This window comes from Bufo gargarizans, chromosome 4, assembly GCF_014858855.1.
Source record: "Bufo gargarizans isolate SCDJY-AF-19 chromosome 4, ASM1485885v1, whole genome shotgun sequence".
Lineage (NCBI taxonomy): Eukaryota > Metazoa > Chordata > Amphibia > Anura > Bufonidae > Bufo > Bufo gargarizans.
This window is the reverse complement of record NC_058083.1, coordinates 324,797,989-324,811,861: the sequence shown is the minus strand read 5'-3', so window position 1 is coordinate 324,811,861 and position 13,873 is coordinate 324,797,989. Positions and strand designations below refer to the sequence as shown.

General features: G+C 45.4%; 1 protein-coding gene across 1 annotated transcript in view; it reads left to right on the top strand.

Moving 5' to 3' along the window:
- Positions 1-310: 310 nt before the first annotated feature.
- The window catches only part of LOC122936157 (interleukin-20 receptor subunit alpha-like), a 50,027-nt gene continuing 36,464 nt past the window's right edge, over positions 311-13,873 (top strand). The window contains exons 1-2 of the mRNA XM_044292215.1: positions 311-351; positions 2,284-2,641. Coding sequence (XP_044148150.1) covers positions 2,590-2,641 — 52 coding nt within the window. The 5' untranslated portion in view covers positions 311-351; positions 2,284-2,589. The remainder of the gene's footprint in view (positions 352-2,283; positions 2,642-13,873) is intronic.

Sequence of the window (13,873 nt, the reverse complement as noted above, 5' to 3'; positions counted from 1 at the left end):
GACGCAGCAGCAGCACATGTCACACAAAACAACTCACAGACAACTACTGTAGTAGTACCAAAATGAATGGGGGCATTTTAGTTGGGGGGGCACAGCTTGATGTAGGGGGGGCCGTGGCCCCCTCTGCCCCCCCCCCCCCCTTGCGACGCCACTGCATGAGACATCACTGTGCTGGCTACGCCCCCCTGCACTGCCATCTGCTGCTCTCTCCCTGGATTCTTCAGAAAAAACTTTAACCCCTTCAGTAGCACATACTCAGGGCTGAAGGCTTTACTGAGTAGCTGTAGGCGGTGAGGAGACAAATGCTGGGCACAGGAGCTCACAGACTAGAGGAGTTCTGCACAATAACAGGTAAGTAGAAGATCCTGTGTGTACCAGCAGTGTCATTGTACAGCTGGGACTTTTAGTCCTACACATACAACATGCTGCTGAGTCTCCCAGCAGGCAGACATGTCACTCAAGGCAGACTTATTCCCTTTGCAGAGCAGGGTGAGGGGCAGATATTGTTGTTGTGTGTAGTTCAACTTCAGTAACTCAATGGAACAGAGGTAGTGGGGTGTGTTGGACCCCCACTGATTAGATAGTGATGGCTTATCCTGAGGATAGGCAATCACTTGTAAAAAAAAAAAAATAGCAATCCCTTTAAATTTGTACACACTGGTATTATACCATCCACTTTGGTACTGATCAGGGGTTAGGAGATGCATGGTATTGTAGCCAGTACATATGGTCACAAATCAAGACTCATATACAGTCAGGTCCATAAATATTGGGCCATCAACACAATTCTAAGATTTTTGGCTCTATACACCACCACAATAGATTTGAAATGAAACAAACTAGATGTGCTTTAAAGGGCTTCTGTCACCCCACTAAACCGTTTTTTTTTTGTGTTTACTTATAATCCCTACACTGCGATTTATGCCTACATAATCTAATTAATCATTTTGGTCCAGTAGATTTTGTTTAAAAAGTGCTTTTAAAATATGCAAATTACCTTGCTACCAGCAAGTAGGACGGCTACTTGCTGGTAGCAGCCGCATCCTCCGATCCTAAAGACGCCCCCTCCGCATGTTGATTGACAGGGCCAGGGAAAGGGATCGTTCTCTGCTGGCCCTGTCTGCATTCAAAATCTTGCGCCTGCGCCGTACCTGTCTTCAATCGGCGCAGGCGCACTGAGAGGCGGCCGCTAGCTCGGCCGCTCCATCCTCAATGCACCTGTGCTGGGTGTAGATGTGACATCATCGGCGCAGGCGCATTGAGGATGGAGCGGCCGCCTCTCAGTGCGCCTGCGCCGACTGAATACCGTTACGGCGCATGCGCGAGTTCTTGATAGCAGACAGGGCCAGCAGAGGACGATCCCGTTCCCTGGCCCTGTCAATCAACATGAGAAGGGGGCGCCTTTAGGATCGGAGGATGCGGCTGCTACCAGCAAGTAGCCGTCCTACTTGCTGGTAGCAAGGTAATTTGCATATTTTAAAAGCACGTTTTAAACAAAATCTACTGGACCAAAATGATTAATTAGATTATGTAGGCATAAATCACAGTGTAGGGATTATAGGTAAACAAAAACAAAAAAACGGTTTAGTGGGGTGACAGAAGCCCTTTAACTGCAGACTGTCAGCTTTAATTTGAGGGTATTTACATCCAAATCAGGTGAACGGTGTAGGAATTACAACAGTTTGCATATGTGCCTCCCACTTAAGGGACCAAAAGTAATGGGACAGAATAATAATCATAAATCAAACTTTCACTTTTTAATACTTGGTTGCAAATCCTTTGCAGTCAATTACAGCCTGAAGTCTGGAACACATAGACATCACCAGACGCTGGGTTTCATCCCTGGTGATGCTCTGCCAGGCCTCTACTGCAACTGTCTTAGAATTGTGTCGATGTCCCAATATTTATGGGCCTGACTGTAGCTCTATATAGCTAGGGTTAAGAACAACTGATTTGGAACTATTACCCTAATGTAACCCTGAAGTGCCCCAAACGTTAGAGAAGTAAGAGCTAGACAGTGGAGAGTCATTAACATCTAGATTGTAAAAATTTTTGGGCTGTTAGAGTTGGCTGCTGGATTAATATATGAATGACCAAATATACCACATTTTACACTGCAATAGGGTTGTTTTCAAAGTTGAAGTAAAAAACATAGAAAATTCTCTAATCCTCTACTCCTAAGAAGCAAAGTGTTTCCTTATATTGAGCAATCGTCATAGATGTGTCCAATTTCACAATTATTTCTCCTCCCCCAAGTAATACTTCCTTTTCCTGGCTTCACAGAAACAGGTGTAACCAGGTTACAGAATGTGAAGAGGACGGAGAATGTTGGGTGAGGCATATGACACAGGAAACTTTAGCCATTCACGTTCTCAGATGTAAATGAAACAGAACTATTCCAGTGAAAAGAGAGGACATTACGGCTGGGAATATACATGTGCCACATACAAGTGGCATGGTCTTCTGAATCTGAGGGCTGAAACAAGTTACTCACATGGGGCGAAGTATAAGTTCTTCAACCTACCTGAATGCCACCTGAATTCTGCGCCAGAGCCATGCATATGACATGCGGCCAATTGCAGTAGCAGAATGCTGCTTCGTCTTCTGCTCCTTTTACTACTACCACAGAAGAATAATTCAGGTAATCACTGAGATCAGGAGTAAACTGTGAGAACTACCTGAATGCCTACTGCAACTCCTATGGTGACTACTGTCTTTAATATTGTGTGACTTGACACAGGTTCAGCTTTAGACAGGGTGTTAAGCAAAAAACAAGTCTGCAAAGACTTTCTGAACATAGGGCATATGTGAGTGAAAATGGGCATGGGCACTATAGAAGTCTAAGCCGATTGTCTACAAGAGGCTGTAGTGTAAATTGTAAAAAAAAAAATGCAAATATTGACTGTTGAAAGCTGGATTTTTTTATAAATGATTGTTGGTTTAAAAAATTCTACGAGAATTAGCCAGACATGTCCCTCATTATCTACATATGCAACTTCTTTTGTACATAAATTAATTGCATTGTATTTCAATTTTTACTTATTTATTGCTTGTAGGCAATTGCCTATATTTTTTCTCTTGAGGCACAGTCTGTCTGCCCACCACTAATGTCAGAGCAGAACAGCAGTGGGGTCACTTGGTAACGCTGCCTCCGCTCCTGTAAAAGCATGGTACATAACCAGGACATCATAAACACATGGACATGAGCCCTGATTTGCCTGGTAGACACCATCAATTGTGAGGGAAAGTCTGACATAGAAATGCCAATCTTTATGACATTCTATCAAGACCTGGACTGTGGTTTTAGGAAGAGGGGACTTTGCTAGCTCAGGAGTACATTAGGTACATCTAACAAAAATATTGGATAAAATTACTGGAAACTTACATATGTCATTTTGACGGCACTTTAAAGTCTGATAGCTTACAGTTCCATACATGCTTACATGGGTTAAATAAAGACACATGCCCATCATGTTCAACCTTTTACAGACCTTTGTAATCCAAAGGATTGCAATATAAAACTAAATAATGTACCATAGTCCATTGCATAGTTCTTGGAATGAATCATTAATGTAAGTGTCACAGTGTGGTTCACTGTGACACGGGGGTGCCGTGTTTCCTCACATTGGTTTCTCTGGCGTACTGACTACAGTGGATGCCATGTAGGCTGGTTGCCATGGCTGATGTCACTGTGTGGTTCAATGTGACACGGGTTGTCTTGTTTGCTCACATTGGTTGTTCTGGCATACTGTCTCTGGTGGATACCGTTTAGGCTGGTTGCCATGGGTAACAGTTAATTACGGCAGCCTGTGTGTGTGTGTGTACTGTTCTTCTTGTATGTTATTTCTCCCCTCCCTGCTGTCTGGTTCTCGTGGGGTTAATGTCTTGGTCTGGGTGTGGTTACTAGGTGCTATATATTCCTGTTAGGCCCAGTTCACACTTCAGTTAGGCCACTTTCATACGAGTGTGACGGATTAAGTCCGGATGCGTTCAGTGAAACTCGCACTATTTTGCAAGCAAGTTCAGTCAGTTTTGTCTGTGATTACATTCAACTGAAGGTTTACAAACATCTCCTAGCAACTATCAGTGAAAAACGCATAGCACCCGCACTGAATCCTGACCCATTCATTTCAATGGGTCTGAGTACATGAGCGTTGTTTTTCATGCATCAGTTCTGCGTTGCGTGAAAATCGCAGCATGTTCTATATTCTGCGTTTTTCACGCATCCCTGGCCCCGTAGAAGTGAATGGGGCTGCGTGAAAAATGCATTGCATCCGCAAGCAAGTGCGGGTGCGATGCGTTTTTCACTGATGGTTGCTAAGAGATGTTGTTTGTAAACATTCCGTTTTTTTATCACGCGCATGAAAAACGCATCAAAACGCATTGCACCCGCGTGGAAAAAACTGAACAACTGAACGCAATCGCAGACAAAACTGACCGAACTTGCTTGCAAAATAGTGCGAGTTTCACTGAACGCACCCTGAACGCATCCGGACCTAATCCGTCACGCTCGTGTGAAAGGGGCCTAAGGCCTCGTTCACACTTCAGTGTTTGGTCAGTGATTTCCATCAGTGATTTTGAGCCAAAACCAGGTGCGGCTCTAAACACAGAACAGGAGCAGATCTTTCCCTTCTACCTCATGTCTGTGGAGGCTCCACTTCTGGTTTTGGCTCACAAATCACTGATGGAAATCACTGACCAAACACTGAAGTGTGAACGTGGCCTAAGGCTGAGTTCACACGGGCGAGATTTCCGCGCGGGTGCAATGCAGTAGGTGAACGCATTGCACCTGCACTGAATCCTGACCCATTCATTTCAATGGGGCTGTGCACATGAGCATTTTTTTTCATGCATCACTTCTGCAATGCTTTAAAATCGCAGCATGTTCTATATTCTGCGTTTTTAACGCAGCCCTGGCTCCATAGAAGTGAATGGGGCTGCGTTAATAACGCATTGCATCTGCAAGCAAGTGCGGATGCAATGCGTTTTTCACTGATGGTTGCTAGGAGATGTTGTTTGTAAACATTCAGTTTTTTATCACGCGCGTGAAAAATGCATCAAAACGCATTGCACCCACGCGGAAAAAACTGAACAACTAAACGCAATCGCAGCCAAAACTGACTGAACTTGCTTGCAAAATGGTGCGAGTTTAACTGAACGCACCCTGAACGCATCCGGACCAAATCTGTCACGCTCGTGTGAACTCAGCCTAAGGCCTCTTTCACACGACCGTTTTTTTTTTCCGTTTTGCGGGCCGTTTTTTGCGGTCCGTATACGGTCCGTATACGGAACCATTCATTTCAATGGTTCCGCAAAAAAAACGGAATGTACTCCGTGTGCATTCCGTTTCCGTATTTCCGTTTTTCCGTTCCGTTTAAAGATAGAACATGTCCTATATTTGGCCGCAAATCACGTTCCGTGGCTCCATTAAAGTCTATGGGTCCGCAAAAAAACGGAATGCATACGGAAATGCATCCGTATGTCTTCCGTATCCGTTCCGTTTTTTGCGGAACCATCTATTGAAAATGTTATGCCCAGCCCAATTTTTTATATGAAATTACTGTATACTGTATTTGCCATACGGAAAAACGGAACGGAACAACGGAACGGAAACGGAACCACAACGGAAGCAAAAAACGGAACAACGGATCCGTGAAAAACGGACCGCAAAACACTGAAATGGACATACTGTCGTGTGAAAGAGGCCTAAGTCTTTCATGCAACGCAGAACTGATGCATGAAAAAAACGCTCATGTACATGAAATTAATGGGTCAGGATTCAGTGCGGGTGCTATGCGTTCATGTCATGCATTGCACCCGCGCTGAAAACTCACCCGTGTGAAAGGGGCCTTATTTGGCCAGTTATTTCCATCAGTTATTGAGAGGCAAATCTAGTAGTGAAGCCTACACAGGGATTGGGTGTAATAGAACAATCTGCACCTTTTCCGTGTTTTTAACCACCTCCCGACCGCCTAACGCGCCGATGCGTCCGGGAGGTGGTTGATTTGTTCCTCCTGGACGCATCGGCGCGTCATCTCGCGATACCCGAGATTTCCTGTGAACGCGCGCACGCGCTCACAGGAACAGAAGGTAAGCGAGTGGATCTCCAGCCTGCCAGCTCGCTGGCAGGCTGGAGATGTGATTTTTTTTTAACCCCTAAAGGTATATTAGACGCTGTTTTGATAACAGCGTCTAATACACCTACTACCTGGTCCTCTGGTGGTCCCTTTTGTTAGGATCGACCACCAGAGGACACAGGTAGGTCAGTGAAGTCGCACCAAACACTACACTACACCCCCTCCCCGTCACTTATTAACCCCTTATAAACCCCTGATCACCCCATATAAACTCCCTGATCACCCCCCCTGTCATTGATCACCCACTGTCATTGATCACCCCCCTGTCAGGCTCCGTTCAGACGTCCGTATGATTTTTACGGATCCACAGATACATGGATCGGATCCGCAAAACACATACGGACGTCTGAATAGAGCCTTACAGGGGGGTGATCAATGACAGGCGGGTGATCACCCATATAGATTCTCTGATCACCCCCTGTCATTGATCACCCCCCCTGTCATTGATCACCCCCCTGCAAGGCTCCATTTAGACGTCCGTATGATTTTTACGGATCCATGGATACATGGATCGGATCCGCAAAACACATGCGGACGTCTGAATGGAGCCTTACAGGGGGGTGATCAATGACAGGCGGGTGATCACCCATATAGATTCCCTGATCACCCCCTGTCATTGATCACCCCCCTGTCATTGATCACCCCCCTGCAAGGCTCCATTCAGACGTCCGTATGATTTTTACGGATCCATGGATACATGGATCGGATCCGCAAAACACATGCGGACGTCTGAATGGAGCCTTACAGGGGGTGATCAATGACAGGCGGGTGATCACCCATATAGATTCCCTGATCACCCCCTGTCGATGATCACCCCCCTGTCATTGATCACCCCCCTGCAAGGCTCCATTCAGACGTCCGTATGATTTTTACGGATCCATGGATACATGGATCGGATCCGCAAAACACATGCGGACGTCTGAATGGAGCCTTACAGGGGGGTGATCATCCCATATACACTCCCTGATCACCCCCTGTCATTGATCACCCCCCTGTAAGGCTCCATTCAGACGTCCGCATGTGTTTTGCGGATCCGATCCATGGATCCGTAAAAATCATGCGGACGTCTGAATGGAGCCTTACAGGGGGTGATCAATGACAGGGGGTGATCACCCATATACACTCCCTGATCACCCCCTGTCATTGATCACCCCCCTGTAAGGCTCCATTCAGACGTCCGCATGTGTTTTGCGGATCCGATCCATGTATCCATGGATCCGTAAAAATCATGCGGACGTCTGAATGGAGCCTTACAGGGGGTGATCAATGACAGGGGGTGATCACCCATATACACTCCCTGATCACCCCCTGTCATTGATCACCCCCCTGTAAGGCTCCATTCAGACGTCCGCATGTGTTTTGCGGATCCGATCCATGGATCCGTAAAAATCATGCGGACGTCTGAATGGAGCCTTACAGGGGGGGATCAATGACAGGGGGTGATCACCCATATACACTCCCTGATCACCCCATGTCATTGATCACCCCCCTGTAAGGCTCCATTCAGACATCCGCATGTGTTTTGCGGATCCGATCCATGTATCCATGGATCCGTAAAAATCATGCGGACGTCTGAATGGAGCCTTACCAGGGGGGTGATCAATGACAGGGGGTGATCACCCATATACACTCCCTGATCACCCCCTGTCATTGATCACCCCCTGTCATTGATCACCCCCCTGTAAGGCTCCATTCAGACGTCCGCATGTGTTTTGCGGATCCGATCCATGTATCCGTAAAAATCATACGGACGTCTGAATGGAGCCTTACCAGGGGGGTGATCAATGATGGAGGTGATCAGGGAGTCTATATGGGTGATCACCCCCCTGTCATTGATTACCCCCCTGTCATTGATCACCCCCCCCCCCCCCCCTGTAAGGCTCCATTCAGACATTTTTTTGGCTCAAGTTAGCGGAAATATATTTTTATTCTTTTTGTTTTTTCTTACAAAGTCTCATATTCCACTAACTTGTGTCAAAAAATAAAATCTCACATGAACTCGCCATACCCCTCACAGAATCCAAATGCGTAAACATTTTTAGACATTTATATTCCAGACTTCTTCTCACGCTTTAGGGCCCCTAAAAAGCCAGGGCAGTATAAATACCCCACATGTGACCCCATTTCGGAAAGAAGACACCCCAAGGTATTCGCTGAGGGGCATATTGAGTCCATGAAACATTGAAATTTTTGTCCTAAGTTAGCGGAAAGTGAGACTTTGTGAGAAAAAAACAAAAAAAAAATCAATTTCCGCTAACTTATGCAAAAAAATAAAAATTCTATGAACTCGCCAGGCCCCTCATTAAATACCTTGGGGTGTCTTCTTTCCAAAGTGGGGTCACATGTGGGGTATTTATACTGCCCTGGCTTTTTAGGGGCCCTAAAGCGTGAGAAGAAGTCTGGGATCCAAATGTCTAAAAATGCCCTTCTAAAAGGATTTGGGCACCTTTGCGCATCTAGGCTGCAAAAAAGTGTCACACATCTGGTATCGCCGTACTCAGGAGAAGTTGGGCAATGTGTTTTGGGGTGTCATTTTACATATACCCATGCTGGGTGAGAAAAATATCTTGGTCAAATGCCAACTTTGTATAAAAAAATGATATTTCTCTCACCCAGCATGGGTATATGTAAAATGACACCCCAAAACACATTCCCCAACTTCTCCTGAGTACGGCGATACCAGATGTGTGACACTTTTTTGATGCCAAGGTGGGCAAAGGGGCACATATTCCAAAGTGCACCTTTCGGATTTCACCGGTCATTTTTTACAGATTTTGATTGCAAAGTACTTCTCACACATATGGGCCCCTAAATTGCCAGGGCAGTATAACTACCCCACAAGTGACCCTATTTTGGAAAGAAGACACCCCAAGGTATTCCGTGAGGGGCATGGCGAGTTCCTAGAATTTTTTATTTTTTGTCGCAAGTTAGTGGAATATGAGACTTTGTAAGGAAAAAAATATATAAAAAAATCATCATCATCATTTTCCGCTAACTTGTGACAAAAAATAAAAAGTTCTATGAACTCACTATGCCCATCAGCGAATACCTTAGGGTGTCTACTTTCCGAAATGGGGTCATTTGTGGGGTTTTTCTACTGTTTGGGCATTGTAGAACCTCAGGAATCATGACAGGTGCTCAGAAAATCAGAGCTGTTTCAAAAAGCGGAAATTCACATTTTTGTACCATAGTTTGTAAACGCTATAACTTTTACCCAAACCATTTTTTTTTTTTCCAAACATTTTTTTTTCATCAAAGACATGTAGAACAATAAATTTGGCGAAAAATTTATATATGGATGTCGTTTTTTTTGCAAAATTTTACAGCTGAAAGTGAAAAATGTCATTTTTTGGCAAAAAAATCGTTACATTTTGATTAATAACAAAAAAAGTAAAAATGTCAGCAGCAATAAAATACCACCAAATGAAAGCTCCATTAGTGAGAAGAAAAGGAGGTAAAATTCATTTGGGTGGTAAGTTGCATGACCGAGCGATAAACGGTGAAAGGAGTCTAGTGCCGAAGTGTAAAAAGTGCTCTGGTCATGAAGGGGGGTTTCAGCTAGTGGGGCTGAAGTGGTTAAACAGCACCTGGTTTTGTCTCATAATAACTGTTGGAAATAACTGATCACATAACTGAAGTGTGAACTAGGCCTTATCTGTGGGCCTGGAGGTCAGTCTGTCTCCAGCCTTGCTGGGTGGAGGTTCTATGCACCTGACCTGGGATTATTCCATCTGCCCTCTCTGTGTAGTCACCTAGTGAGATAAACTGTCAAGTTCCAACTACTGACCCCTAGAACATATCTCAGGCAAACCACACAAGACAAGCAATAAGACACAGAAAAGACCAAAGCTAATGCTTTATTTACATACAGACATGGCAGGAAACTGGACCAGCAAGTAAGGAAGTAGTGGCCAGTGATGAAGAGGGCATGAAGAGAGCATTGGCTATTTGTTCAGTCCCTCAACATACCCTTCCCCTAACCCCCACCCCCATCTACCCCATAAAAATAAATACACAACACCACTGCTTGGATTTAATCGGCCACAGCAGCCGTTTATTGAATAAATACATAACATAATAACTTAAATTAACCAATGACGAGGGAGGTCCTAGAAGCCCCAATAACCTCATAAACACTGGAACACCTGCGTCTCCACCTTTCCCCCAGCCGTTGAACCCAGCTCGGAGGCAGCAACTGATGGACGCGTAGTTAGTTACTACCAGCTCCTCAATGAGAGTCCAGCCCCTCCCACAGGGCCCTCCCATCCTCAGGTACCACCATATTCTTCCACTTCAAGGACCTCCCCCGCCTCCACGACTGCCGCGACACATAAAAAACCCAACTCTTCCCCCAAATACCACTTACACTAGGGACGGGAGGGTGGGCGTTTCTCTCTCCTGGCCACAATGCTCCTGCTCCCGCCTCCTCCTTCCGTATCAGCGTTGGACACACCCCCCGCTCACCTAGCAACTCGCGCCTATTCTTCCACGCCCGCCTCCCCACTTAACCCTTACCTCACCTGTCCCTTCACCGCCAAGCCACTTCATGATCGGCCTCCCGCACCGCTGCGATCCTCGTCCGGCCTGACTTGCGGGCTGCCATCTTAACTCACAAGTCCGGCGATGCACAGGTAAGCTCTTACCTGTGCATGCGCCGCGAGCCGGTCTGAAACAAATGCGATCACCGGGAGCAGGCAGTTCCGATAACAGCCCGATGAAGGACCCCGGAGGCTGTTCTCTGAACTGCCTGCTCCCGGTAACCACATTTGTTTCGGACCGGCTTGCGGCGAACACTGCGAATTGGCCATCACTGCTACTGGCAGGTAATACCACTGGACCAAGTGAACCGGTTTGACTTGGAGCCAAACCCGGAGGGCGGAAATTCAGTGAGCCCCATTCTTCACAGAGCCTCTGATGGTGGGGAGGAACTTAGCTGAGGGCTCACTGGTTGCACCTCTAGAATGGTCCCGGTGCTCTTGGCCACTTACCTGCGGAGACAGACGTTGGTGCAGGCACCAGCGGTCCAGACAGACAAGGGACGAGCTGGAACCCAGGCACACAAACAGGAACCCAAACAAACTCAGGAGACTGTTCAGGCAGGACATAATGGGAACCAGAAAACAAGACAGATGCCTGGACCCCATGTGGAATGGATGCAGGGCGTATCTCTCATGAGAACAAAAGACTAAATATGTTGAAATCAGGCATTCCTTACGCCATAATACCCACATGTATATCTTCCCCCAAACTAGAGTGCCCACAGTGCCCAAATGAACAATCTGCTCTACTCTTCCGATTTCTGGTAGGACACTCATCTAGGTCACAAAGTAGTTTGCTCGATGCATGTTTAATATGTTTTTAATACTGCAGTATATTATTATTTCTAAATCATGCATATCCAGTCCAACAGATAAGATTTACTGGTCCTCACTTGTAGGTCCTTTTAACTGTAGTGCTGAGGTGAAGAGGGCACAGAAGCAAGGAGAAATCATTGACAAACTGGCTGAAAAATCAAGTGTACTGTACATCTATAGGCTACTTTCACATTAGCGTTCGGGGCTCCGCTTGTGAGTTCCGTTTGAAGGCTCTCACAAGTGGCCCCGAACGCATCCGTACTGCCCTAATGCATTCTGAGTGGATGCGGATCCGCTCAGAATGCCTCAGTCTGGCACCATTTGTCCTCCGCTCCGCTCAGCAGGCGGACACCCGAACGCTTGCTTTCATGTAAGTCAATGGGGGCGGATCCATTTGAATTTGACACAATATGGCTCAATTTTCAAACGGATCCGTCCCCCATTGACTTTCAATGTAAAGTCTGGACGGATCCGTCTGAGCAACTTTCACACTTAGATTTTTTTCTAAAATATAATGCAGGCGGATCCGTTCTGAACGGATCCCATCGTCTGCATTATATGAGCGGATCCGTCTGGGCAGACCCCAGATGGATCCGCTCTGAACGCAAGTGTGAAAGTAGCCTAACCCTGACAATTTAATTACAGTATGTGTTTCTCTGTTCCATTTGTTTTTCTCTCTTGTGTTCATTAGGTGGTTTACATATTAAAAGGGAGTGGAAAGGGATGTGGCAAAGTAAAGCATAATTTGCTGCAGCACACATTGCACACTACTATTTTACTGCAATGCGGGGGTGTGATATTGTGTATAGGCTGGTGGAGTGCTAGTGCTGCTTTCTGGTCATAGTCCATTTCTGGTGCCCACATACAGTAGATACTGCAAACTATGCTCACAAATAATAGCACTTTGGCCATGGTTTAGAATAGATTCTAGAAGATTTTGTACGTTGCTGGACTTTGTTCTACAACTCTAATCTACACATTGACCATGTATTTCTATGTACAGCAGTTGTGTTTTTAAATTTCACTAGATATCTAATGACCACACAAGTTAAATGGGTTTTTGATACATGTAGTGTCTGTAGCTGAGTCTCTGTATCCCAGTCTCATATGCACATGACCATGCTCCTAAATATCACACATCACATGCCTCTTGTCTTCACTAGTCCCCAGCCACTCCCCTGTCTCTGGAGTCAGTGGGTATGTGTCACTGTATTTGCTGGCTACCAGATTGTGCTGTGTTTAGTGAGAAACAGGACAACAGGATGATATCTCAGTAAAGCACTACCAAAAAAGCACTACCATAAAAATAATCAATGTCTGTGACAAAAAGCCCTGGCAGCATTAAACCAAAGGTGAAGTGGAGTCACTTGGTGAGCATTCAGACACACATGCGCTCAGATTTTTTTTTTTTACATATGCACTCAGAAAAAGCTCAGAAAAATTAAATCAATGAGATTGCTGTATAAAGTTGGTAGTCTATAAAGCCTCATTCACACGTCAGTGTTTCACGGACGTGTGCTATACGTGTTCTCCACGGACAGCACATGTTCCCATTCATTTTAATGTGTGTATTCACACATCAGTGTTTTAGCACGATCCGTGGGTCCGTGTTTTTAGCACGGATGCATGCTCTATTTTGTCCGTGTTCACGGATCCATCACGTCCATTATAGTCTATGGGTCCACGAAAACCACGGATGCAACATGAATGCCATCCGTGTTGCTTCCGTGTTTCACAGATCATTAGGAAGAGATGCTTTGAAAATAATTTTTTTAGCTGTTCAGTGTCAGTGAAACACGGATGCAACATGGACAGCAAAAAGCGGACCCACTGACCCAACATGGATCTGTCACGGGAGAAAACACGGATTGAACATGGTCCAAAACTGACACGGACTTCTGCATGAGGCATAACAGAGCTAAAATGCACTGGCGTCAGAAGACACAATAAAACCAATGTTTCCTTTGGCCACACCTGGATTTCACATTAGTACCTTTGCTCTAACTGATACCTTTAGTCATGAAAACCCGGAAAATGGAACTTTCAAGGCCATATTTTCCAAGTAATGATTAGACAAGTGTTTACTGTAGCACCTCAAGGTGGGTGAAGTAATGCAGTTTTCAGTACTAAACGAGACACTGGCAGAAGCAGTTTCCTCATTAGATTAGTAACTGATATGTTATATATGAAAAAAATGTCTATGACTAGCCAATCACACGGCACCTAAAACGTAAATCTCTCAAAATGAATGCTTTACTCCAATTGCTCTATAAAGCATACAATAATGTGTGTTCTATTCTTGCCAGAAAAAATATCAGAAATAGCGTAAGTCATTGGTCTGCATGATGATGCATTGGGTGATTCGGTTAATGTCATGGTTTC